This window comes from Microcaecilia unicolor, chromosome 10 (assembly GCF_901765095.1).
Source record: "Microcaecilia unicolor chromosome 10, aMicUni1.1, whole genome shotgun sequence".
NCBI lineage: Eukaryota > Metazoa > Chordata > Amphibia > Gymnophiona > Siphonopidae > Microcaecilia > Microcaecilia unicolor.
This window is the reverse complement of record NC_044040.1, coordinates 56,107,297-56,133,030: the sequence shown is the minus strand read 5'-3', so window position 1 is coordinate 56,133,030 and position 25,734 is coordinate 56,107,297. Positions and strand designations below refer to the sequence as shown.

Below are 25,734 nucleotides of genomic sequence, written 5' to 3'. Positions count from 1 at the left end.
TTGTGCGCCTAAATTCTAATCAGCACTAATGAGCACTGATAACAGCACTGAAATAATGTGCACTCATTAGATTGTTAAGCTTGTTAAATCGCATGCATTGTTATAGAATCTATGCTGATTTCTGTGCAGATCTCTAGGAGCACTATACAGAATCTGGGGGTAATTGGCTAAGTTCATGCTCCACCAACAGAGTTTGGAGGGGGTCACGGGGACTTGAACTGTGCAGCAGAAGTTCATAGATCACGGGGCTGTGGGTAGAGATCAGGTGTTCTGGGGAAATGTGCTTGTGTCGCTGGATGTTGGGGGAGGGATGCGGAAGGTGGAGTACCACCGTGACAGAACTTTTAATTAATTTATTTATTTACAGCTGGCCCAGCATTGCGTTACATGAAGGAACAGGTAACATGGTTGCTCCCATTCTATCTGCATTTGCATTTAATACTGTATCGTGTGGTGTGGTAATCATCTGCCCTAGGTGATAAATGCAAGGCAGATGCTGAACATGCCTCCTGCATGTACTGCAAATGTTTTGCAGTTAGCACATGTTAATTTTTGCATTAAACATGCACGTCAGAAGACATAACTGCACTTTAGTCAAACGTTTTCAAAGCATATGGACGGCTCAAAATGCTCAAATGGATGTGCATGTGCTTGAAACATCCAAATCCTGATTTTGCAAAGGCAGAAAAGCTACGTCCAGTACTGCAGTACATCCAAATAGCAAGGGGGCATGTTGTGGGCATATTTTGGACAGGACTAGGGAGAGTCCAAAATCAGGACGTCCAACAGCAGTTACCGAAAGGGAAGGAACGTCCAAATCTAAAAAGAAGGAGGTCCTAAGGTAGACCTGTTTCAATCACATCCAGGGTTCAAAAAGGTGCTCTGATTGAGCATCTGACCACTGGAAAGAATAAGGCATGACACCTCTTTAATCCCCCAGTGGATGCTGTCCTCCTCCCTCTCCCCTAAAAATGAAATTGAAAGGGAATGCTAGGCTCTATGACAGCTTCAGGAATTATAGCAGTGGCGATCCTAGCCAGCATGACTCCCGGGGCGGATCGCCGATGCGCCCCCCCCCCCCCCCGGGTGCAGCGTGGCCCCCCCAGCGAAATGACACCCCCCCCGGGGGGAACGCCGCTGGGGGGGTGCCGCGGCACACACCTGTCAGCTGAGTTCGCTAACTTCGCTGCAGCTCCCTCTGCCCCGGCCGGAACAGGAAGTAACCTGTTCCGGGACAGAGGGAGCTGCAGCGAAGTTAGCGAACTCAGCTGACAGGCGCGCGCTGCGGCCCCCCCCCCCCAGCGGCGTGCACCCAGGGCGGACCGCCCCCATAGCCCCCCCTTGGTACGCCACTGAATTATAGACATTCTTAGGAAAGTAGGAAGTAAGTCTGAATAGTGGCCTAGTAGTCAGTACAGTGGAATTTAAACTAAGGGACACAGGATCAAATCCCAGTTGAACTCTTTTGTTTTTTATAGTGAGCCCTCCAGAAACAGAAAAATACCTACTGTACCTAAATAGATAAATCACCTGCAAGCGTGAAGGTACACTAGGTATTTTTCTGTTCCTGGAGGGCTCACAATTTTACAAATTTAGAGGGTTACAGTGGGATTTGAACCTGGGCCCTTTGGTTTATAGTCCACTATGCTAACAATTAGGCTGCCCCTCTGCTCTGCAGTTATGTCTGTGTGGTCATTTCCAAGAATGCTGCCATACAGATATCCATGTTCCTTGTTTTTCCCTGTTCACAATTCGCTGTGCGCTAACTGATTAACATGTGTTTAGCCTGTGAGTCCTTGCTGTCTACATAGTAGATGGGGGGGGGGGGGGGTGGGGGGGGGCTCACGTACTAATGGCAAAATTAGTGTATGGTTATTAATAAGGAAGATAGAAAAATTGGCCATTGTACCCCAATGGTAAAAATATCAGCGCACAGGAATGACCCACGCAAGGGCATTCTATGGTCACTTTTTACCACTGTTTGGTAAAAGGGCCCAATATGATTTGCTTATGGATTATAGCAGTTTCTGAGTTTGTAACTACCATCCCTAGCAAAAGCAATGGTAATGGCTTTTCCATATCTGTTTTATGATTTCATTTCTTTTTAATAAAAAGATGTGACTTAAGCTAGTAAATTACAAAACCATAGACCTCCGGGTGGCAGATTTTGAAAGATACATATTGAAAGGAACAAAGATAGTATGTCAAAGATCCCATAACTGAGTTTTGCAGGAGGTGGCAAAGGGGGTGGGAGGAAGAGAAAATACTACAAACACAAAAGACAGGACTTGTAAACTCCTGTAATGTAATGTGAGCCGTCAATGCTGGCGTTCAAACACCTGCTGTGAGTCCATTAAAGTTTCAGACTACAGGAATATTTGCAGGGGAGCAGTACATTTCTGGCTTTAAATGACAAATTAAAATTCTACATTATTACACATATAAGCAGTAACACAATTGAAAAGCATGAGACAAAGCATTCAGAAATGCATCTACCATGTAGGTAGACTTTCAGCCCAAACAATAAGGGGTCAGTTCTATAAACCGGCGTTAAGTGTGTGGTGCCATAAAGTAACATTCTATTAAAGGATCACTATGCCATTATAGAATACTAGCACCAAATTGTAGGCTTGGGTACTTCCATAAAAATAGCCATACTGGATCAGACCAACGGTCCATCTAGACCAGTATCCTGCTTCCAACAAGTACCTGGCAGAATCCCAAAGAGTAGCAACATTCCATGCTACCAATCCCAGGACAAGCAGTGGTTTCCCCCTTGCCCATCTCAATAACAGACTATGGGCTTTTCCTCCAGAAACTTGTCCAAACCTTTTTTTTTTACCCAGCTAGGCTAACCACTATTACCACATTCCCTGGTCAAAGAGTTCCAGAGCTTAACTATTCGTTGAGTGAAAAATTATTTCCTCCTATTTGTTTTAAAAGTATTTCCATGTAACTTCATTGACTGTCTCCTAGTTTTTGTACAGTTTGAAAGAGTAAAAAATCAATTCACTTTTTATCCATTCTACACCACTCAGGATTTTGTAGACCTCAATCATATTCCCCCCCCCCCCCCCCCTCAGCTGTCTCTTTTCGAAGCTGAAAAGCTCTAACCTCTTTAGCCTTTCCTCATATGAGAGGCGTTCCATTCCCTTTATCATTTTGGTTGCTCTTCTTTGAACTGTTTCTAATTCCTCTATATAATTTTTGAAACACGGCAACCAGAATTGAATGCAATATTCAAGGTGAGGTCACAGCATGGAGCGATACAAAGGCATTATAATATCCTTTGTCTTGTTTATCATCCCTTGTCTAATAATTCCTAGCATCCTGTTTGCTTTATGGCCGCCACCGCCGCACACTGACCAGAAGGTTTCAGTGTATTGTCCACAATGACACCTAGATCTTTGCTTTCTTGGGTGCTGACTTCTAAGATGGACCATAACATCAGTAACTATGATTCAGATTATTCTTCCCAATGTGTATCACTTTCCATTTGTCCACATTAAATCACATCTCAATAGCAGGTGCCTCAATAGTGAGAGCGCCTAAGGGCATATAACTAGGCAAAACGCCCATGGCACACCCATGCTCCACCCACTTTAATGCTCTCTTGCAGTTGTATGCTATGTTTTCGGTGCATTGTTTGTAGAATAGCGTTTAGGACTTACATGTATAATTGATAATTATTGGCGCTAAACAAGCATGATATCATTCTATAAATTTGTGTATGCTGTTGGTGCCTAAATGTAGGCACACTTTACAGAATTGCCTTTCAAGGTAACAATTTACCCAGAGCTGCTGGCATTAAGGCATAGAGAAAATCAGGCAGGAGTGGGAAGGCTTGCACACACTCTCCATATCCTCCTGCGTGGATCTTGTCTTTGCGACTGAGCAAAAAGGGGTCCCCCTAGCTGAGGAAAGCTAGAATCACTGAGTGGCCAGTGCAGAAAGCTAGTGCAGGCAAGAGTATGCTCATTACTGGCCACAGAAAGTGTTTCAATACTAAATTTAACTCACAAATAGATATCAGCGCATAGTATATTAAAATGTATGGTAAGGAGGCCGTTAGTCAATCCACAGCAATGCAAAACTGTACTGATATCTGCTGGGTAAGCACAATGCAAGAAATCTACCTCCAGGTCTGAGGCAGCAAAGAAGGGTAAGGAGAGCCCACCTGCTAGCGTAGAAGGGTAAGGAGAGCCCACCTGCCCCATCACAGCTTTCTGAATCAGCCCAAACATCTCTGGTGTCTAGAGGCACCTCCCAACCCCTAACTCAACCCAAACCCTCCTCCCTGACTTAAAGTAAAAAGACTCTGTTGTTTAGTGGCATCCTGAGCACCCCAGACCTTCTCCCCCACTCCAAAGGGTGTATGTTTATGAGGCGAGAGCAATGCCAAAATCCAGGCATATTCTATAACAACACACATAACTTAATTGACTTAACAAGCTAATCAGCAGTTTTAACAGTACTCAAGAAGCAATAATGGGCACTAATTGGCAATAATTATAATTCACGCGCACAACTCACAAAGAGTATTCTGTAATGAACTGCGCATAACTTCTCATGTGTGCAGTTCAAAAGGGGCATGGCTATGGGTGGAGAAATGGGTGTTCCATGGGCATTCCTAACTTTACATGTGTAGTTATAGAATATGGCCCAGTGGGAGTAAATCTACACACCGGGATTTACGCCATATTTCCGTTGGTGTAAATGGATGCATGTAATTTTAGGCGCTGGACTATCAACTAAGCATATTCTATATACCACGCCTAAATCTAAGCATTGCTTATAGAATAAGCTTAGGCAGAAATGTTTACCATGTGGATTTTTTAGGCCCATATATAGAATCTGGTCTTATAAGTTTCAATCGTTTTTTAAAACTGATGCTGTCATTATTCCACCGCTATCCTATCAGAAGTTTATTCCATTCAAGAGATCTTATCACTGAAAATGCAAACTCTCTGATTTCCATCAGATGTATCGATAACAATGAAGGTAAAATAAGCTGATGGGAGCCCTCTGATCTCAACACCTGGGGACAACTAACCGAATAAAGCTGGTTTGCCTAGGCCCATTAAAGGGTGAATTCAGACCTCCATTGTAAGCCCTACTCTAATCCATTCGGAGTCCTAGAATTTTCATCTCTCCTGGAAACTTCCTTTCCTCAGGAATCTTGTTCTGCCCGTAAAGTAGATTTTTATATTGTTTTCTGCACTGAACAGTCAGTCATCCCCCCCCCCCCCTCCCCATTCATGCCCCCATACATCTACAAGCAGTCTCAGAGACAGTAAAAATAGAGATCTGTTCAATTCCCTGCCACAGAGTTTCAACCGCATATTCTAGTGACTGTTACACCCTTATGTTAATAGGGGCATAAATAATAGAGGGAATAAATTCAGTCATGAATTTAAAAATAGCTAATAAAGAGTCTTCCATTTCACTCTTACAGAATAAATTATCATCATCAGCGTGCTTGCTATCTGACCTTTTAGCTTTTAGGAGGTTTTTGAAGACATTTTTATTTTGCTCTGGTTAAAGGGGCAGTCTATAGGTGTTCTCCCCCTACATAATTTTCCAGCATTAATATTGCTGTTACATGTGACCTTAGGAAGTAATTTTCTAAAGTCTTCCTGTGCATAAGGCAGTGCTTTACCCAGAGGTGTAGGTTTTCATAAAGCTACGTGTCCAACATGAACATACAACTTGTACACAGGTAGGCATATCTTAATTCAGGGAAGACATTCCATAGTGAATGTGGATGTGCATAAATTAATGCACAACTGGAGAGGCAAGGATCCACAGACAGCAGTGGCAAAGACAGAGCACATCAGAGAAAATCATGTTCAACATAAATGGTTAACAGGCATTTTAGTTTATGAAATAACACTGTTGAGTTTATCATCTGTTCAGTTTTCTGTAATCTGATCCTGGTTTTGATTGCATAAATTACTCCTGAAACTTTGTATGTGCCAAAGAGCAAGAATAAGTGTATGCGTGGATGGGCATAATTGAACGAAAACGTCTATCTCCATGAGCGTTTATCTCCGAGAACGGGTCCGTAAAGGGGCGGACCGAACCGTATTTTCGAAAAAAAATAGACGTCCATGTTTTATTCGACAATTTGTGAGCTGGGCGTTTTTGTTTTTCAGTGATAATGGAAAATGAAAGCGCCCAGCTCAAAAACGAATAAATCCAAGGCATTTGTTCGTGAGAGGGGCCAGGAGTCGTAGTGCACTGTCCCCCCCTCAAATGCCAGGACACCAACCGGGCACCCTAGGGGGCACTTTTACAAAAACAAAAAAAAAGGTAAAAGAGCTCCCAGGTGCATAGCACCCTTCCCTTGGGTGTTGAGCCCCCCAAATCCCCCTCAAAACCCACTGCCCACAAGTCTACACCATTACTATAGCCCTAAGGGGTGAAGGGGGGCACCTACATGTGGGTACAGTGGGTTTGGGGGGGGTTGGACGACTAAGCATTAAGCAGCACAATTGTAACAGGTAGGGGGGGATGGGCCTGGGTCCACCTGCCTGAAGTCCACTGCACCCCCTAACAACTGCTCCAGGGACCTGCATACTGCTGCCAGGGAGGTGGGTATGACATTTGAGGGTGAAAATAAAAAGTTGTGAAACATCACTGTTTGTGGTGGGAGGGGGTTAGTGACCACTGGGGGAGTCAGGGGAGGTCATCCCCGATTCCCTCTGGTGGTAATCTGGTCATTTAGGACACTTTTTGGGGCCTTATTCGTGAAAAAACAGGGTCCAGGAAAAGTGCCCTAAATTCTAGCTACAAACGCATACGTTTTGTCCATTATCGGCGAAAGGCGCCCATCTCTCCTCGGCCGATAACCACGCCCCAGTTCCACCCTCACCACGCCTCCGACACGCCCCCGTCAACTTTGTACGCTTCCGCGATGGAGTGCAGTTGAAAACGTCCAAAATCGGCTTTCCATTATACTGATTTATTCGTTTTTGTGAGATAAACTTCTACCTCCCGATTTGGGTCGAAATCTAGGCGTTTTTCTCTTTCAATTATAAGGTGGATAGTCTCCCTGGGATAACTTGAAAATTTGCCAGGGGCAAGTATTTATACATTTGTTCAGTACAAGAACAGTTATGAAATTAGCCCCGTATGGAGTAATTTCATAACAGGGTGCCTATGTGAAATGTCCAAAAAGACTCCCAGAACTCTCTCGAATAGCAAACAGATTCTGTTGCACAGATTTTGCACCTACTCTGGTGATGGTATAAATGTCTTCAAACACAATACTGTGGAAATACACTTCCAATGCTCAAGTCACTCAAAAAATAGCAAGGAGGAAAAGACCTAAAATGGCTCATAAGAACATAAGAGTAGCCATACTGGGTCAGACCAATGGTCCATCTAGCCCAGTATCCTGTTTTCCAAACAGTGATCAAGCTAGGTCACAAGTACCTGGCAGAAACCCAAGTCGTGGCAACACTCCATACTACAAATCCCAGGGCAAGCAGTTGCTTCCTATGTCTGTCTCAATAGCAGTGACCATACACAAAATTGTTGTAGTACTCAAGAAGCTGTTACGTCATCTTTGGCCAAAAACCTCAAGCACATTTTTATTGTCTTGTATATTTTACTTCACAAGTTTAATGTCTTCAAACTCTCAGCAAAATGCTGTGCAGATAGCATATATTATACAGATACAATACATCAAAAAGGCACTTCACTTTTCCACTCCAGACGGGGACCCATTTCACCCACAAGCTTTGTCAAGGGAAGATAAATATAGACATGCCCAAGTACATCTCACACTCCATTTACCGCCTGCTTCTGCACCTTCGTCAGGTTTCTTTTTGAAGGTATAAATGTGCCATACTGCATGGGTTGATTCAATAAAAATACAAATCATCTTACGCATCTAGCTTCTCCTACATAAGCGCACAACTATGGAACGGGCTCCCAATTGCTGTAAGAGCAATCCATGACCGCTTAAACTTCAGGAAATCTCTCAAAACTCACCTCTTCAAAAAGGCCTATCCCACCAATCCAACATAAAATCCCAGCACCCAACAACACAGCATAACTAATGATCGTACTGGACAATTTATAATCTTCACTTCTTTCGACCCCTTGATGCCTGATCCACACCTACTTCATCTGATCACAACATAACTTTGTATCTGCTACCAACCGAATTGGCAACAGCCTCTACGGTACTATGTAAGCCACATTGAGCCTGCAAATAGGTGGGAAAATGTGGGGTACAAATGTAACAAATAAATAAATAAATGGTGCCAAAGATTAGACAACAGGATGATCTGAACTAAGGCAAGTGTTTTAAGGGCACTCTGCATGGAATGACCTTTACAAAATATTAACTTAGTACACATTTCCCTCCAGATACTATATAGCGCGTAACTTAATTGGTTTAACAAGCCGATCAGCATTTTTAGCAGCTCTTATCAAGCACTGATGAACACTAATTGGCAATAATTAGAACCTACACGCACAACTCGCTAAGCATATCGTGTTTCAGCACAAGTGCCTGTCTCAGGAGTCATGGAGTCTGGTGAATGCAATATTTGGGTGTAATATACAAAAGACACCTCTGTCGTAACGGCAATGAGCATCGAGGAGCATTCAGAAAAACACACGTAACCATTAAGGTGCAGAAAACATGGATCTGTGTCAGGTCCGTTTACTCAGTTGCATTTCTCTCTGGTGGATTCTACACAGCAATTTTAGAGACAGCAGTCTGACTATTGTATCTTCTATATCTAATGGTGAGCACTGCCATGTTTATTGGTATTGATTAAAAATTTTTATTGACCCTTTACCTCTTTTCTCCCCTTGTTAGAAACCCATGGTCCATCCCTACTTGACATTGTTCTTATCAACATCAGTAGCTTAAGGAATGAGATAGTGCTGTTGCCCAGTCTTTTTCAAACCTCTTTAACATTGCTTTTGACTCGTAACCACTTGTATCCACTCGCCTCCACCAACCCTCCCTTCCTCGTTCCTCTACACATTAATTGATTTGTTTGCTTTATTTTTTGTCTACTAGATTGTAAGCTCTTTGAGCAGGGAATGTCTTTCTTCTATGTTTGTGAAGTGTTGCGTACGCTTTGTAGCGCTATAGAAATGCTAAATAGTAGTAGTAGTAAGTAGCCAAACAAGGTTAACCAACTAGGCTTGTCCTAAGAATGTAGGGACCTAACTCTATTTAATGGATTACATTTCATTGGTAAAACAAGAGAATAAATATATTTTTACTTGGATTAATGCTCTCTTTTTTCATCTTTAGCAATCTTTCAGCTAGAGTTATGAACCTGTCAACCAGGGGCGTAGCCATGGGTGGGCCTGGGCCCACCCACTTTGGGCTCAGGCCCACCCAGCGACGATGCAGAGCGACGACAAAAGAATTGATCCCCCGCCGGCACGCAGGCCTTCTTTCTCCTCCTTCCCCTTCGGGCAGCACCGCAGTCTATCGCTACAGCTGAGCAAAGCTGCAGCGCACCGGGTTCGTCTCCGTCCTGCCGCTACTTCTGCCCTCTGGCTCCGTGATCTTTGTTTGCTTATCTGCAGCGGTTCCGGATCTGTGCGCTCCCAGGGCTGTCTGTGTATGCTGCCTGCGACTGCTTTCTCTGCGCTGGGCCCCGCCTCTTCAGAAGAGTAGGCGGGGCCAGCGCAGAGGAAGCAGTCGCAGGCAGCATAAAGACAGGCCTGGGAGCGCGCGGATCTGGAACCGCTGCAGATAAGCTGAAGAAGAGCAAACAAAGATCACAATGGAGCCGGAGGGCAGAAGTAGCGGCAGGACTGAGACGGACCCGGTGCGGTGCAGCTTTGCTCAGCTGTAGGGATAGACTGCGGCGCTGCCCAAAGGGGAGGGGAAAGAAGGCCTGCAGCCAGGTGCCAGACTGTCGCTGGGGAAAGGGAGGGAAAAACGTGTGTGTGTGGTGGTGGTGGTGTGTGGGTGGGGGATCGGGGAGAGACAGGAGCACTGTTGGGATGAGGGAGTGAGACAGGGTAGAGCTGGGGAGGGACGGAGAGATGCTGCAAGGGGAAAGAGAGGGAGAATTGTTGGATATGGGTGGGATAGGGAGAGAAAGTGGAAGGGAGAGATGAGAGGGGAAATGTTGAACATGGCAGTGAGGGAAAGGAAGGATGGAAAGATGATGATGGTGGGGGGGGGGGCAGAGAGATGTCAAACCAGGGGCTCAAGGCAGGGAGAGGGAGAAAAGTTGGACATGAAGGTGGAGAAGAGGAGAGGAAAGGAAAGGAGAGATGCACAAGTGAGGGAGGGGAGAAAGAGGGAAGATGGATCCAGGGAGAGAAGATAGACAGTGGATGGTAGGGAAGAGAAAGGGGAAATGCTGGACAATGGGGGAGGGGAGAGAGATGGGACAGGAAGATGCTGGTGGTGGGAGGTAAAAGGGATAGGGAAATATCAGGCTACGAGGGTGAGGAGAAAAGAAAGAGGGAACAGATGCTGGGCTGGAAGGGTGGAGGGAGGGAGACACTGGGAATGGTGGAAAGCATGGGGGAGAGGCCCAGGGAGTGGAGATGGCAAGGAAAAAATGAGAGAATAGTGATCACAGGGGGTAGAAATATGGTAATGGCATGTAGATCGAAGATGGAAGGGAATGGAAGGCTGAGAAGCAGAGAGATGGGGAATGGGAGAGCTAGTGGGTGAAAGGAGATGGAAATGTGATAGATATCTGAAAAGTAAAAAGAAGGAAAAGATTTAGGAAGCGGATGAAATTTGAGTGTACAGAGGCAGAAAAGAAAAAAAAGGAAGGAAAGAGCTAAAATGGAAGGATCAAAATTTCAGAAGTAGGTGTAGTGAGGAAATGAAACGACAGGAGAAAAATGACAAATGGACAACCGCTTGAAGAATTAGCAGAATACAGACAGAAATTGGAACCAACATGATGGAAAAATAAAATGTCCAGACAATAAAGTAGGAAAATCATTTTACTTTGAATATTTTAAATGGAATATGTTAACTTTGGGAAATGTGCATAGCGGATGTCTTTTTATTGTGTTAAGTAGAAAAGGAAATGCGCTTTTGTTTTGATTTGGGTTTTTTTTTTCTACAGTGTTGCAGTACATGCTGAGGTTCCCAGTTCAATTTTGTCTATATATTTTTATTTCTAATTTGAGGGTCTGTCAGTGTGACTTTAGCGGCAGATGAGGAGATTGGAAAGTAGAGGGAATTGGGGGAGGGGCTTTATTTTCTGCCTTGGTCACCAGCATGGCTAACGGCAGCCCTGACCCTTGCTGTAGCTAGTGGGGATTCCCAAGCCCTACTAGCTGGGGTCTCTTCTGAAGCTGGCCAGAGATGCCTTCTACTGAGCTTGGCAGATGGGGGGCAGCATCCTGGAGCCACTGACAACTAAGAATGTATGGGGTGCTGGCATCAGTGGCTCGAGGAGTTGCTGCTGCCTACTGGGCTTGGTGGAGAGGAGTTCTGGCCATCTTTACTGGAGGCCTTCAGCTGACAGAGATTGGGGATCCTCATCTGCTAAAGGATTTATATTTTGAATTGGGAAGTGCTGGGGAAGAGAAAAATTTGCGCCCACCCACTTTGTGCTCAGGCCCACCCAAAATTGGCTGTCTGGCTACGCCACTGCTGTCAACCCTAGTAATATGCATTCTTTTACCAAGAGTTTCATTTTATAGAATAAGACCTAGGGGCCCTTTTACAAAGGCAGATAAGGGCCTACACACATCCAGCACATGCCAAATCGACATTACCGCTCAGCTACTGCATGTGCATGTGGCCCTTGGAAAGGCTAAGGAGAAAAGATTGTTTGGGGGGGGGGGGAGCAGATTTAAATCTTTGGTAAGATAATTCACTTCAAAGAGAGAGAGGAAGAGCATTCCAAAGTGAAGGTGTGAGGTAGAAAAAAGCCCCTTGCCTCGTGGAGGCAAAAATGGGAATGAAAAACTGAAGGGATAGAGAACAGTTTGAGAACCAATATTAAAGATGAAAAAGAGGGGTTATGCAGTCAAAACAACTGGAATGTGCTAAGAGTCTAATGGATATGTTCTGGGTGGATTTAAACTTTTTAAGAGAGTAGAATTGATTCCCACATATAAAGGTTGCAATAGTCTAGCCGGGAAGCCACAAGGTCCCAAAGAAGAGTGGTACAAGCAGATTCATTTAAACAGTTGTGAAGTGAGTGGCGAAGACGGAATGCAATAAAACATGATTTGGTTATAACAAAAATCTGGGCATTGAAGGAAAGCTGGTAATCTAGCAGGATCCCTAGGTAATGTAATGAGTCAACATGATCCAGTGGTATGCCAGTTTGGACTAAGGAAAAGGCAAAGAGGGCACCTGGTAATCCAACATGTAACTGATTTACTAGGGTTTAAAACAAGACGATGAGAATATACCTGTGTTCTTTGAATCTTACTGTATGTCCATAAAATTCAACTGTAGAATGAGTCTCAAAGGGGAGGGGACATGAGAATACTTAGATTACCCACACACACACCTTGAATCATGACCAGAATGATAAAAGAAATCTGTGTAATCTACCTTTTGTTCACTGGTGTAGCTCTTTGGTTACATGGATAATCTTGAAATGCAACTCCTTCCCTGTTCCCTGTATCACAATGTAAGCAATCTAAGCTAGGAAGCACTATGAAGTATTTCATTAGCTCTAGTGAGGATATGTGCATTACTTTTCAAGTGTCTCTCACATAACATAAGCTTTCTTTCAAAATATTTGTGTTATTTCATGCAAATAAGAATTATGAAGAAAACGTATAAGCTGTAGATAGTATAAGCCTAAAATGAAAAAACAAATGTTTTGTGAAGTTATATTTGAATATAAAGTAAATTATTACACCATATAATCAGAAGACAGTGCAAATAATATTTAAAAAGGGACTCTCAATAATGGCCATTTATTAATTATGCCTTTCAGTTGTTCTTATTAACTGCCTATTAAAGGAACTGATTTATGAAATTTACCCCCTCAGTAGATCTCAGAGAATTTGTTTCAACAATGAATTTCAATTGTAAGCATTATTCAGGTACTTATAACTTAGATTACTGAAAAAAGGTTAAAGCCTTTTCTTACCAGTTGTATTTTTTCTGAGTGTATAATTTCCACTAAGGCAAAGGTTTTTCCTCTATCCTTCATCTTTTATTCCTCCTAGTTTGCAAATGACAACCAGAGGAACTGTGCAAAACTTCAGCTCTTGCAACCAGATGAACTTTGACTCCTCATTGGACTTTAAGACTAGTCATAACTCAAACTGGATTGACAAAAGCAATAGTGTGGATGTTATTCAGCTCAGTGAAGCTGATGAGAGTGTTAATATTTACAGAGATCTTGTCCCTGCAATGATTTCAGTCCATAGAAATCTTCCAGGACTGAAAAATAACATTGCTTGGATTCTAAATTGAACATTCTGTGGCTCCTAAAAATACAGCAAGTTGAGTCATCTACTGTCACTTAAATAATGTTATTTGGAACTGGAAACTCTAGGGCCCTTTTACAAAGGCGTGTAGGCAACTACACACATCCAACACGTGTCAAATTGGCACTACCACCCGGCTACCACGTGCCCTGGTGGCTCCTAGCCACTACTCAATTGCCCTCCCCTTGTTCCTTTCAACCCTTGTTCCTTTCTCACCCAGTACTTCCCTCGCCCTTAATTGTCTTGTCTGTATATATTTCTAGATTGTAAGCTCTATTGAGCAGAGACTGTCTCTCTGTGTCAGGTGTTCAGTGCTGCGTGCGTCTGGTAGCGCTATACAAATGCTAATAATAATTCCATTTTTGCACGCGCCAAAACACACAGTAGAAAATATTTTCTATTTTCTACCACAAGGCCCTTACCCAGCGGTAATTGGCAGCTGGCACATGCTGCACACTTACCGCACGGTTAGCGCATCAGACCTTACTGCTAAGTCAATGGGTGTCGTTAAGATCTCAGGCAAAAAACGGACGCACGCTGGTTTTCATTTTGCCGCACGTCCATTTTCTGGCACATTAAAAAAATCCCCTTTTTTCCAGGTGCGCTCAGGAAATGGACCAGCATGCATCCAAAACACGCGCCTACACCAGCGCAGGCCACTTTTGGGCATGCCTTAATATAAGTGCCCCTCTATAATCTATTGCAGGTACAATGAATGATTAATACAGATATCCATTTCTATTGATACATGTATATTTATTGTATATTTTAAATTAATATATGAATAAAGTAAAAAAAAATAGCACTGTCTCCATAAGTAATTTAGGGCATCTTTTACCAAACCGTACTAGCAATTCCTGGCCTAGTAATGCCGACAAAGCCTATTCACTTTAAATGGGCTTCGTTGGCATTGTCGTGTGGGACTTGCTAGCGTGCTTTGGTAAAAGAGGCCCTTAGTATGTAACACATAGAGAGGGATGAGGTAAAAAAAAATGATATTCACAATAAAAAGTTTTCATAATTTGTATTGTACTGACATCATATTTCCAAATTTACCTCATTTATTGTATTTATGTTTATATTTGGTCATTTTACTATTGTTATGCTCTTAAAATTGCAAGTTTTATGTTCATAAAGGCAATTAAGAAATCCCAATAAATAAAATAAAATAAATACATATTTACACAGGGGGGCTTTTTCGATATGATATCTAAGTTGGACTTTGGATGTTTTGCACTAAACATCCCAAATTCAAATAGGAAATATAGCCATTATTGAAACAGTGTCCTATTGTGGATTAAAAACTGGTTAAGGGATAGAAAATAGAGAGTAGGGTTAAATGGTCAGTATTCTCAATGGAAAAGGGTAGATAGTAGGGTTCCGCAGGGGTCCGTGCTGGGACCTCTGCTTTTTAACATATTTATAAATGATCTAGAGATCATTTATAACTAGTAAGGTAATTAAATTTGCTGACGACACAAAGTTATTCAAAGTTATTAAATCACAAGAGGAGTGTGAAATATTACATAGGACCTTACGGGACTGGTAGACTGGGCATCCAAATGGCAGAGGACATTTAATATGAGCTAGTGTAAAGTGATGCATGTGGGAAAGAGGAACCTGAACAATAGCTATGTGATGCAAGGTTCCACATTAGGAGTCACTGACCAGGAACGGGATCTAGGTGTCATCATTGATGATACTTTGAAACCCTCTACTCAGTGTGCAGCAGCAAAGAAGAAAGCAAATAGAATGTTAGATATTATTAGGAAAGGAATGGAAAACAAAAATAAGGACATTATAATGACTTCGTATTGCTCCATGTTGTGACCGCACCTCAAATACTGTGTGCAATTCTGGTCACTGCATTTCAAAAAATATATAGTGGAATTAGAAAAGGTACAGAGATGAGCGACAAAAGTGATAATTGGAAGGGACGACTTCCCTAAGAGAAAAAGCTAAAGCATCTAGAGCTCTTAAGCTTAGAGAAAAGATGGCTGAGGGGAGATATGATAGAGGTCTATAAAATAATGAGTGGAATGGAACAGGTAGATGTGATTTGCTTGTTTATTCTTTTCAAAAATACTAGGACTAGGGGGCACGCAAAGAAGCTACAAAGCAGTAAATTTAAAACAAATTGGAGAAAATACTTCTTCATTCAACGTGTAATTAAACTCTGGAATTTGTTGCCAGAAAATATGATAAAAGCAGTTAGCTTAGTGGGGTTTAAAAAGGTTTGGATAATTTCCTAAACGAAAAGTCCATAAGCCATTATTAAGATAGATGGGGAAAATCCACTGTTTATTTCTAGGTTACGCAGCATAAAATGTATTGTACTGTTTTGGGATCTTGCCAGGTTCTTGTAACCTGGATTGGCCACTGTTGGAAACAGAATACTGGGCTCATATTCTTATGTACGCTTATGTTCTTATCTTGAGTCCTGCGCTCATCATCTGGACATCTTCTAACTATACTGCGCATTTAAGATCTGGAATTTCCCATAAGAAATTCAGGTCTTTGCTAAAGACTTACTTATTTTCCTAGGCTTTTCCAGGAGCCCCAGCTGACCAGTTACTTAGCAAACAGCACTCCACTTCTTTCTCCTCTCCCCTGCCCTCCTCTCTGATTACCTTTTTTTGTTGTTAAGCTTTTTTTTTATTAATGGAATTTTCTTTATCAATGTTGTACACCACTTTGATTTGCTGTGAATGGTGGTTTATTAAGAACCTAATAAACAATAAGCAATTACCAATAAACAATGATGAATGGTAGAGGATCCATTACTTAGACAAATCTAAAAATACTTACAGCACTTGACATTAGGAGAGAAGACTCACAAGAACTCAGTCCTTCATCATTAAAACTGGATTCCAGACTGATTATATCATCAATAACTTCTTCCATCTAGTAAAATAAACATCTTTTAGTATAAAAGTTAATAGGAAGGTTAGCTTAAATTTCTGCCTTCCTGTTTTATAAAAATGTGTGACTGCTATTAAATTTGCAAGTTTTACACCATCATTTCAGTTCAGTTATTTTGAGTCTTGCATCCTCTAACAATTCAAAATGGTTTCCAGTGAAAAGTAAAGTAAATGAATAACTATACTTCATAATATCACAAAGATATGAAATGAGAAAAAGCAGTCAATAAACCCAGAACCAAATAATGAATATGTACTTGAATAATTTTTTGCTCAAGAAAAACATACCACAATCTAAGCATTTACCCATTTCATAATTCACAAAGTTACATAGAAACACAATCAATGACAGAAAGTAAAGTCCAGCTTGGTCCCACTAGTCTGCCCAGTAAAATAGTTAGGAGAGTAATTGTTGCTCCACGTAGGTTAACCCCCTCCCCCATGCCTTTCTTTAGGGTTCTATTTTTCATTCTGTGCAGGTTGTGGATTCAAAGCCTTTGTTTAGGGTTGTAACAGGCATTCCAGGCAGGTTAGCCTCCTCATGCCTTTCTTTAAGGTTACAACTGCTTGAGTACTGTGTTCAATTCTGGTCGCTGTATCTCAAAAAAGATACAGCGGAATTAGAAAAAGTTCATAGAAGAGAGACCAAAATGATAAAGGGGATGAAACTTCTCTCAAATGTGGAAAAGCTAAAGAGGTTAGGGCTCTTCAGCTTGGAAAATAGATGGATGAGAGGAGATATGAATGAGGTCTACAAAATCCTGAATAGTGTAGAATGAGTAGAAGTGAATCAATTTTTTACTTGTTCCAAAGGGGACAATCGAGGAAGTAACAAGGAAATACTTTTAAAACAAATAGGAGAAAATATTTTTTCACTCAACAAATAGTTCAGCTGTGGAACTCTTTGCCGGAGGATATAGTTGCGTCACTCAGTAGTATGTTCATTAACCTCCAGATTCTATATAGGTCCTCCAAAGTTGGGCGTCAGAAATTGAGCATGAATCCAAAATCCATGCACAACTTAATGAGGTGTGGGGCACCAATTAGGCACTAATTTAGTGCTTAACAGGAGTTGCTTGCTAATCTCCCCTGCAAGCTAGTCTAAAACTTGATCCCTAACTTTTCTTGTGCACAACCCAAAAGAGGATGTGCCTATGGGAGGGGCATAGGCAAGTCATGGGCATTCTCAAAAGTTATGGGCAAAGTTATAGAATAGTGCCCATCTGCACCTAACTTTGGGCATCTGTTTCTTTCAGGTTTAAGTCTGGTACCCAAAGTTAGGTGCAACCTATGAGCTATGTTGGTATTCTATAAAGGATAGATGCCCTTAATAGAATAGAGACTCAATGCTGATCTTTTTGGCACCTAACTTTCAGCGCTGTATATAGAATTACCTTCTAAAGAGGGTAAATCCAAAGTTATGTGCCAGAATTAAGCAGGTAGTGTGCTAAGTCTATAACACCAATTATGCATGTAATTTAGGTTATAATAAATCAGCAGTAATGCTTCTACATTTAGAAGCTCCCACTTATGCCAGGTCTATGGCTGGCATAAATGTTAGCATCTAAATATGGCACTTTAGTACATAACACAGTATTCTATAAACTGCACATATAATCGTGGGCCCTGCTTCTGCCCTGCCCATGCTGGACACTCCCCCCCCCCCCCCCCCCCAGTGCAGTTTTGTGCACAGCTTGCACTTATATGAGTAAAGGTGCACATACGTTGTGAAGAGGCAGTCTCAAAGACCTCCTTTAGAAAGCAGGATTTAGTAAAACAGCCCCTAGCTGTAAGACCAGTGACTTTAAAGCCAATAAAGAAAAGGGAAAGTTGGGATGTACTTCAGAAGAGCGAATCAGGGTTTATCCCACTTTGTTAACTGATTTACCCCATTTGGTAGAGATAGGGCGTGAGAGAGTGGAAACCCAATTTCCCTGGCTAAGGAAACTGTACCTCATGCCAAGGCCACCGAGAGTGGGGGCAAAATTCCCTGGGCCTGGCCTCAAAGGGGGCAAAATTCCCCGGCGTCTATCTCTCTCCTGCTCTTATTGGCAACCGGTCCCAGCACACTGGAGCAGTTAAGAGACAGACATTGGCATCGGGCCCCCCTTAGAGACTGGAGAGGAACAGATGCACTGAAATAAGGGGCGGGGCCCCCATATCAGTGTGTCAGTGTGTCTGCTTCTCTCTGGCCTCCAAGGGAGGCCAGCACCAGAATCTGGTGACAGCCCAAGATTGAGTGAGGGACAGCAGCAACAACTGCATTCCAGGTTGGGACTGGCGGCTGCATCCCAAGTGGGGGGGGGGGGGGGGGGGGCTGGCTGTGTCTCTCAGCGGCCCTGCCTCACACCTTCAAGGGGAAGTTGGGGGAGGGGCCATCTCCAGGGCAGCTGCAAACACACACAACTGAGCCATTGGAAGGAGAGTTGCAGAAGCAGAGCAAGGAGCTCCTCAAAGAACCAGAAGATATGGAGTACCTGGAGGAAGGAATACCCAGTCCAGAAGCTGGAATGGAGATGGAATGGGAAACCTGTAAATAGATAGCATAAAATGGTGTGGGTAGCAGCCTAGAGGGAGGCCACAGTAGCAAAGGAACTGTGAAGTGGGTGGTAGTCTGCTGGCCCCACAGGAATGGGAGCTGTAGCAGTAGAACTGTCAGATGCCCTGACCCAGGTTACCTGGGACAGTAGTGCACTGGATCAGATGGGCTCAGAGGTGGGGGTAGCTACTCGGCCCACTTAAGGCCATGAATCCCTCAAATAACTCTGCTGCTCTAATGAAGGATCCGTACTTCAGCCCTAAGCTAAAGATATCACTTCAAGGCGGAAATTTAGTGGGGGGGTTTTATCAGAAGCAATTCCTAATTTGACAAATTTGACTATGATTTGTATATTAACCACACTATCCATTAACACAATCCCTCCAATATTTAGCCGGTGGCAGTGAACATTTTGTTGTTCGCAACCGGCATTATTCCCGGATATTCAAATCAGAGCTCTGTCCAGGCATTGAATATCCAGGGATTTTTTTGACCCAGCTAACACATAGCTGATTAAAGGCTCCTTTTACTAAGCGGTCCCTAATTGGCTCACAATCTAAGGGGGTTGTTTACTAAAGCTTAGCTCAAGTTATATGCAGCAGGGCCCATTTTAATCCTATGGGCCCTGCTGCAGATAGCTCGAGCTAAGCTTTAGTTAAAAAAAAAACCCTAAGTTGTATATTGTACCTGGGACAATGGAGGGCTCAGTGACTTGACCAGGGTCACATGGAGCTGCAGAGGAAATTGAACCTGGTTCCCCAGGATTTCAGCCCACTGCTGACCGTCAGGCAGCACTGAGAATCAAACCTGGCTCCCCAGGTCCATACCCTGCTTCACTAACCATTAGGCCACTCCTCCACTCCAGCTATCTTTTGAGTTTCACTACATTCTGTTCATGAACAACAGGCAGAACATTTTACCAATGCCCAAATGCCTGCATGCTTTTTGGATATGACTTGGGGGTTCTGTTCTTAGGTGTTTATAACTTTCAAATGTAAGTGTTTAGTTTCCAGCTAATTAAGATTCTGTGTAGATACAAAAAAAAATCTGTTAATCTGTGTTGTTTTTTTTTAACACAGGTATTGTTGTTGTTGGGTACCTCTGCTGATGGAATCAAATATACATGTTTTGTGTCACTTAGGATTTGTCAATGGAAGATGCAAGCCAGGAGAGAGGTATAACAGTACTAGGCAAAGTGATATTTTTCCAGTGCTTATCCAATACACAAGTATTTTAAATTGTTTTCAGTGTTTATTGATTAAAACCTAAAATCATAATCTCTCTTATAACTCACCTCAGTGAAGCTTTAGGCCATATTTGGCCAAGAGAAGTAGAAGAGAATAAGACGCACTAGAAAAATTAAAATATATTCAACAATTTCAGCGTGATTTTAACTGTATTGCTAAAGTGTAAGGGGCCGATATTCAGGACATGGGAGGGAGACCGGCTAACTCCTGTGGTCTGCCCCGATATTCAATCCCTGGCTGTTTCCGGTGACCAGCATTGAATATCCGATTTATTTTTAGCCGGTTTAAAGTTAACCGGCTAAGTCGATATTTGAAGATAGCTGGTTACCTTTAAACCAGCTAAAGATATACCAGCTATTTAAGTACAACTAGTAAAAAAAGGCCCGTTTTGGTATGAAATGAAACGGGCGCTAGCAAGGTTATCCCTCTCTCCCTCCCTCGCTCTCTCCCTCTGTCCCCTCCAAGTCCCATGGCCCCCTTTCTTCCCTTCCAATTTCCAGGCCCTCCCTCCCTCCCTCCCTCCCTCTCTCTCTCTCTCTCTCCCTCCCTCTCTCTCTTTCCCTCTGTCCCTCCCCCGAGTTCCAGTCCCCCCTCCTCTCTGTCTCACAGACACGTGCTTGCGCTGCCTCCACCCATGGCCCTCCCCTCCCCTGACACTAGCCCCGCCCATCCCCCTACGTGCACGTGGCCCTCCTCCAAAATCACCAACCCCCCTCTGCTACCCTCCCCTCCCCCCCTCTTACCGGGGTCCCAGTGGCAGCAGTGAAGAGCCTCACGAGACTGCTGCCTTCCCTTCTCTTCGCTCTCAGCTCTGACTCTGGTCCTACCCTCATTTCCTGTTTCCGCAAGGGCGGGACCAGAGTCAGAGCTGAGAGCGAAGAGAAGGGAAGGCAGTAGACTCGCAAGGCTCTTCACTGCTACCGCCGGGACCCCGGTAAGAGGGGGGAGGGGAGGGTAGCAGAGGGGGGTTGGCGATTGGAGGGGGGGGGCGACGTGCATGTAGGGACGTCTCTGCCCGCTCCCGCTGTTCTTTAACGCGCGTCTCTCACTGGGATCGTAACCCCCTGCTGACGTCAGGCAAGCAGGGTTCTACTGCTGGCCAGTGACGTCAGCAGGTGGTTACAATCCCAGTGAGACATTTTAGAACGTTCACATAGCAAATTATTATATTAGATAGCCTGATAGGGATTGAATATTCAGGGATAGACAGGTATATCGAATGATATAGCTGGTTATCTCCTAGGTGCTAACTGGAAATATTTAGCATGGGATAACAGGCTATCCCCCACCGAATATCATCAGATAGCCAGCTAAGTGCCATTTAATCGGCCAGGTGCCGTTCCTGGCTGGTTAAATGGTTTTGAATGTTGGGGGATAAGAGAGACTATCTAGGTCATTAAAGTTGTTCTCTTAAATATGCACAGTTTACCTCATTTTCATGGTGTCTTCCAAAAGGTAGCAGACTGGCAACTGGACTCTCTGTAGAGCAGCTGTCACTGACAGGCGACATGTGCTCATGCCTGAGAACAGGAGTTATTCCAATAGGATGGACTCCATGTGAGCGGGAAAATGACAGAGCCTGATTGGTTAACTTGGTCTCAAGACTGACATATTGTTTCACTTGTTGCCTTTGATTTTGTTGTATGTGGTATTTCGTTGTGTTATCCAAGTGTTCTTGGATCTGTTAATATAAAAGAAGCAAACTATTACAGTTTATAGTCTTTACTATATCTGTGAATTCCATTTTATAGACACTATTATTCTATTACTATTTAAGAAATTACAAGACATTACTTACAGAAAGGAGGTCATATTATAAGGATTCTTCACATATGTATACAGTGGTAAAATGCCTCACATAAAATTACCTCTCCACGAATAAGTACGTTTAATGCCAAGCAGAGACATATTTGTATGCGTTAGGAGTGTAGGTATGTTGGGAGGAAGAGTTTGGGCTGAGTGTGGGCAGAGTCATAAAACACACATAAAGCAGCACTTTTGAAAGAATATCCAGATCAGAAGTGAGACGTTCTGCTCCTAACGTCCAAAAAAAAAAAAAAGAGGCCATTTTCAAGCAAGAAAAATATGGGGATATCCTGTTCAAAAATACATGAAAAGAATGTTCTTGCACTGAAAACATTCTAAATGAACAGCCATTTCTCAAGCTAAACAGCCAAAATATGAACGCCAAAAAACATCTGTCTGGCATCATTTCTACAAAAATGACAACACAGATGTCTCTGCAGAGCAGAGGTGCAGCCTAGTGGTCAGTGCTATGGACTTTAAACAACAGGACCCAGGTACAAATCCCACTTTAATTCCTTTATGTGTTATTATGATCCCTCCAAGAAGAGAAAAAAAACTACAATACCTAAAGGTATTACAATAGCTATCGCACTTGCAGGTATCGTAAAAATTAAGGTACAGCAGGTATTTCAGTGTTCCAGGAGGGTTAACATATTTATACAGAAATAAAAGAGGTAAGGGGAGTTACACATGAGAACATAAGTGTCGTCATACTGGGACAGACCAAAGGTCCATCAAGCTCAGTATCCTCTTTCCAACAGTGCCAATCCAGGTCACAAGTACCTGGCAAGATCACAGAACAGTAAAACAGATTTCATGCTGCTTATCCTAGAAATATTTGCAAAATCAACGGAAGTAGAGCTCTCACTCGGAGTAATGATTAACCACCTTTATGGTGACTGTTATTTTTAATAATCAGGGAGGAGTCTCATATATTCACCACGGCCAATTGCATTTCACCAATACAATGAACTTATGCTCGTGTGTGCAATTTTAATCATAGACTCACCCCCCTCCTCTCCTTAAATTTAATTTGCTATAAATTCTTGTACTGAGGTAATACTGTTAATACTGGTGACTAGACATCACTTATCTGTATCTGCCGGTGTGCTCTTATTTGACAGTATCCTAGAAATAAGCAGTGGATTTTCCCCAAGTCCATCTTAATAATGGCTTATGAACTTTTCTTTTAGGAAATTATCCAGACCAACTTTGGGCACCATTTACTGAATTCTGCCCTAAATGCAAAGGCTGTGCGCTATTTGTTGGGGGTATGTCCACCACACTGAAATGTTCAGAAGTTAGAAATCACAATGCATCCACCTCTTTCATTACCATATGTCCCAGTTATAAGACTAGACCCACAAAATATTACGGTAGCAAAACACTGGTTGCAGCTTTATTGAAGTTATCAATAGAAATCAAACAAAATAAAACATGGAAAAGAAAATAAGATGATACCTTTTTTATTGGACATAACTTAATACATTTCTTGTTATGTCCAATAAAAAAGGTATCATCTTATTTTCTTTTCCATGTTTTATTTTGTTTGATTTCTATTGATAACCTTAAGAGTGGACTAACATGGCTACCACACTCCTCTACTTAAGATGGAAGATAGCTTTATTGAAAAAAACAGTTTCATAGCAATACATATAAAATGGCAAATTTCCCAAAATGCACAAATTAAAACACCAGGGGCGCGTGGTGACTGCAAGCCCCAAAAGCTCATCTCCCTTGTGGCGGTGATGCCCTCAAAGATCCAAAATTAAATTTCATGACTTAACCAAAATCCCCAGTGATTCCATATCTCCTCCATTCCCGCTAAGCTCTGACCTATCCTCAACAACTTTCCTACCATTTGCGCCATATTCCTACCCACCAGGAGGGTGGGGGGACAACAACCCCAAACACTCCATACTCTTCCCTCCCAGTCTATCCTCCCAAAACAAAGCCCACCAAAACCTCAACACCATACAAATAGATAAAATCCCTCCCCCTCTCATAAAACCACCAATCCCAAGCTCCCAACTCCTGTCATGCCAAACCCAGCCAGTTGATACTATTGTCCCATCCCTTCTACCTTCCCCTCCCAGTAACAAGCTAACAGCAAACAAAATTAACCCCAAATGTGCCTGCATGCTCAGCCAAGTTAAGCGCTCATGGTCCAGACCATAAGCATCCCTTAGTACACGTGACCCTTTTACAAAGGTGTGCCAAAAGTGGCCTGCAGTAGTGTGGGTGTGTGTATTGGACGCATGCTGGACCATTTCTGCACTGCGTCTGGAAAAAAGGGGGGATTGGGGTCGGGAAATAGACGTGTGGCATAATTAAAACCAGCGTGCATCTATTTACGGCCTGAGCCCTTAACGCCACCCATTGACTTAGCACTAAGGGCTCACTCGTTATCCATCCAGCGCACACCAACTGCCGATTACCACCGGGAATGCCCCCGCAGTAGAAAATAGTAAATGATTTTCTACTGCAGGTTTTCAGCACACGCCAGGCAGTAATGCCGATTTGACGCGTGCTACATGCATGCATGCAGGCTCTTATGCACCTTGTAAGAGGGCCCCTTAAACTTTTTCTCAATTATCACAAAGGCACTTAGTACCTCCTGTTGGGGAGGATTAAGTAAACCCACGCCAACAGCAAAAGTAGCTGCTAGCATGCAGGGAGTAGCACACACTAATTGTACAGTGCTTGCTTATTCGCCACCTACTTCCCACTCCAATGACAACATACAGTTAACACACAAATGTGCACAGGCTAACCAGCAAAACACTGCACTAACAGCTGACACAATTGCCCGGTAGCAGTTAGCACACAGAAATTCTCCTATTAACATCTTTACACACCTTAGTAAACAGGCCCCTAAATATTGTGCTGAGGTCCAAATAAGGTCATTATGGCCTTGCTTTTCCTAGGCATCACATGGTTTAAATGCAACATCAATGAAGCTCTTAAAGTAATGGTCACATAGAACAAGGACTGAATGTGAAATGGTTCACAATTAAATAATGCAGCCCACATATCCTTAACGCAATTATAAACGGATATTATTTAAATTAGTAAAAGCTCTACATATCTACACAGTGTCTGGAAAAAAATGAGACCCCCTTACATAGTTTCGAAATGTTTGGCAATTGTTTAAACATTTTACTATGACCTTTGAAAATACATTAGTCCAACCTTTATTAGGAAACTCCCTTAGCAAATGCTTTTCGCAGTATGCCTTATTTTGTCGCAAAAGTTTAATCGCAACTTTATTTTCTTTTGCTAAAATGGATTTTCATGGTCACTTCCCGAATGACATCAATTTGAAAACAGGGATTATCCAGTTTTTGCAGCATGTTGTAGTAACACCTGTTAATAATTGTAATATTTTTGTTAATAATAATACATTTGTTTTTGGGTTATTTGGAAAAAATGTTGGGGATCCTGTTTTCTCCAGACCCCATGTATAACTCTCTTTAACTGTTTATCTACTCCTACTCTAGCTGAGATAATATTTAACAGTCTCACTGATCTCATGTGCACTTTTCTTTAAATTAGTCACCTTATTTTCTAACTCCTCTTTATCTCTTACTTATCTGTGGGCCATGTTTACTAAGACGTGCTAGTGTTTTTAGCACGCGCTAATTTTTAGAATGTGCTAATGCTAGACACCCATATATTCCTATGGGTGTCTCTAGTGTTGGCGTGAGCTAATTTTTAGCGTGCACTAAAAACATTAGTGCGCCTACAGCGTGGCTTAGTAAAGAGGGCCTTATATTCTAATTATTTTTACTGCTGCAATTGTCTA

At 42.7% G+C, this 25,734-nt stretch overlaps 1 protein-coding gene across 3 annotated transcripts in view; it reads right to left on the bottom strand.

Moving 5' to 3' along the window:
• TFEC (transcription factor EC) overlaps nucleotides 1–25,734 on the bottom strand; it is a 100,369-nt gene that overhangs the window by 45,562 nt on the left and 29,073 nt on the right. For 2 of the 3 annotated variants that reach the window (XM_030217104.1, XM_030217105.1), the window contains exons 2-3: nucleotides 21,553–21,804; nucleotides 16,225–16,320 (exon numbers count right to left, since the gene is read on the bottom strand). In XM_030217104.1, the coding sequence (XP_030072964.1) occupies nucleotides 16,225–16,320; nucleotides 21,553–21,804 (348 nt within the window). Of the gene's footprint in view, nucleotides 1–13,073; nucleotides 13,138–16,224; nucleotides 16,321–21,552; nucleotides 21,805–25,734 lie in introns of those variants that run through there. The other variant, XM_030217106.1, reaches the window with a different exon arrangement.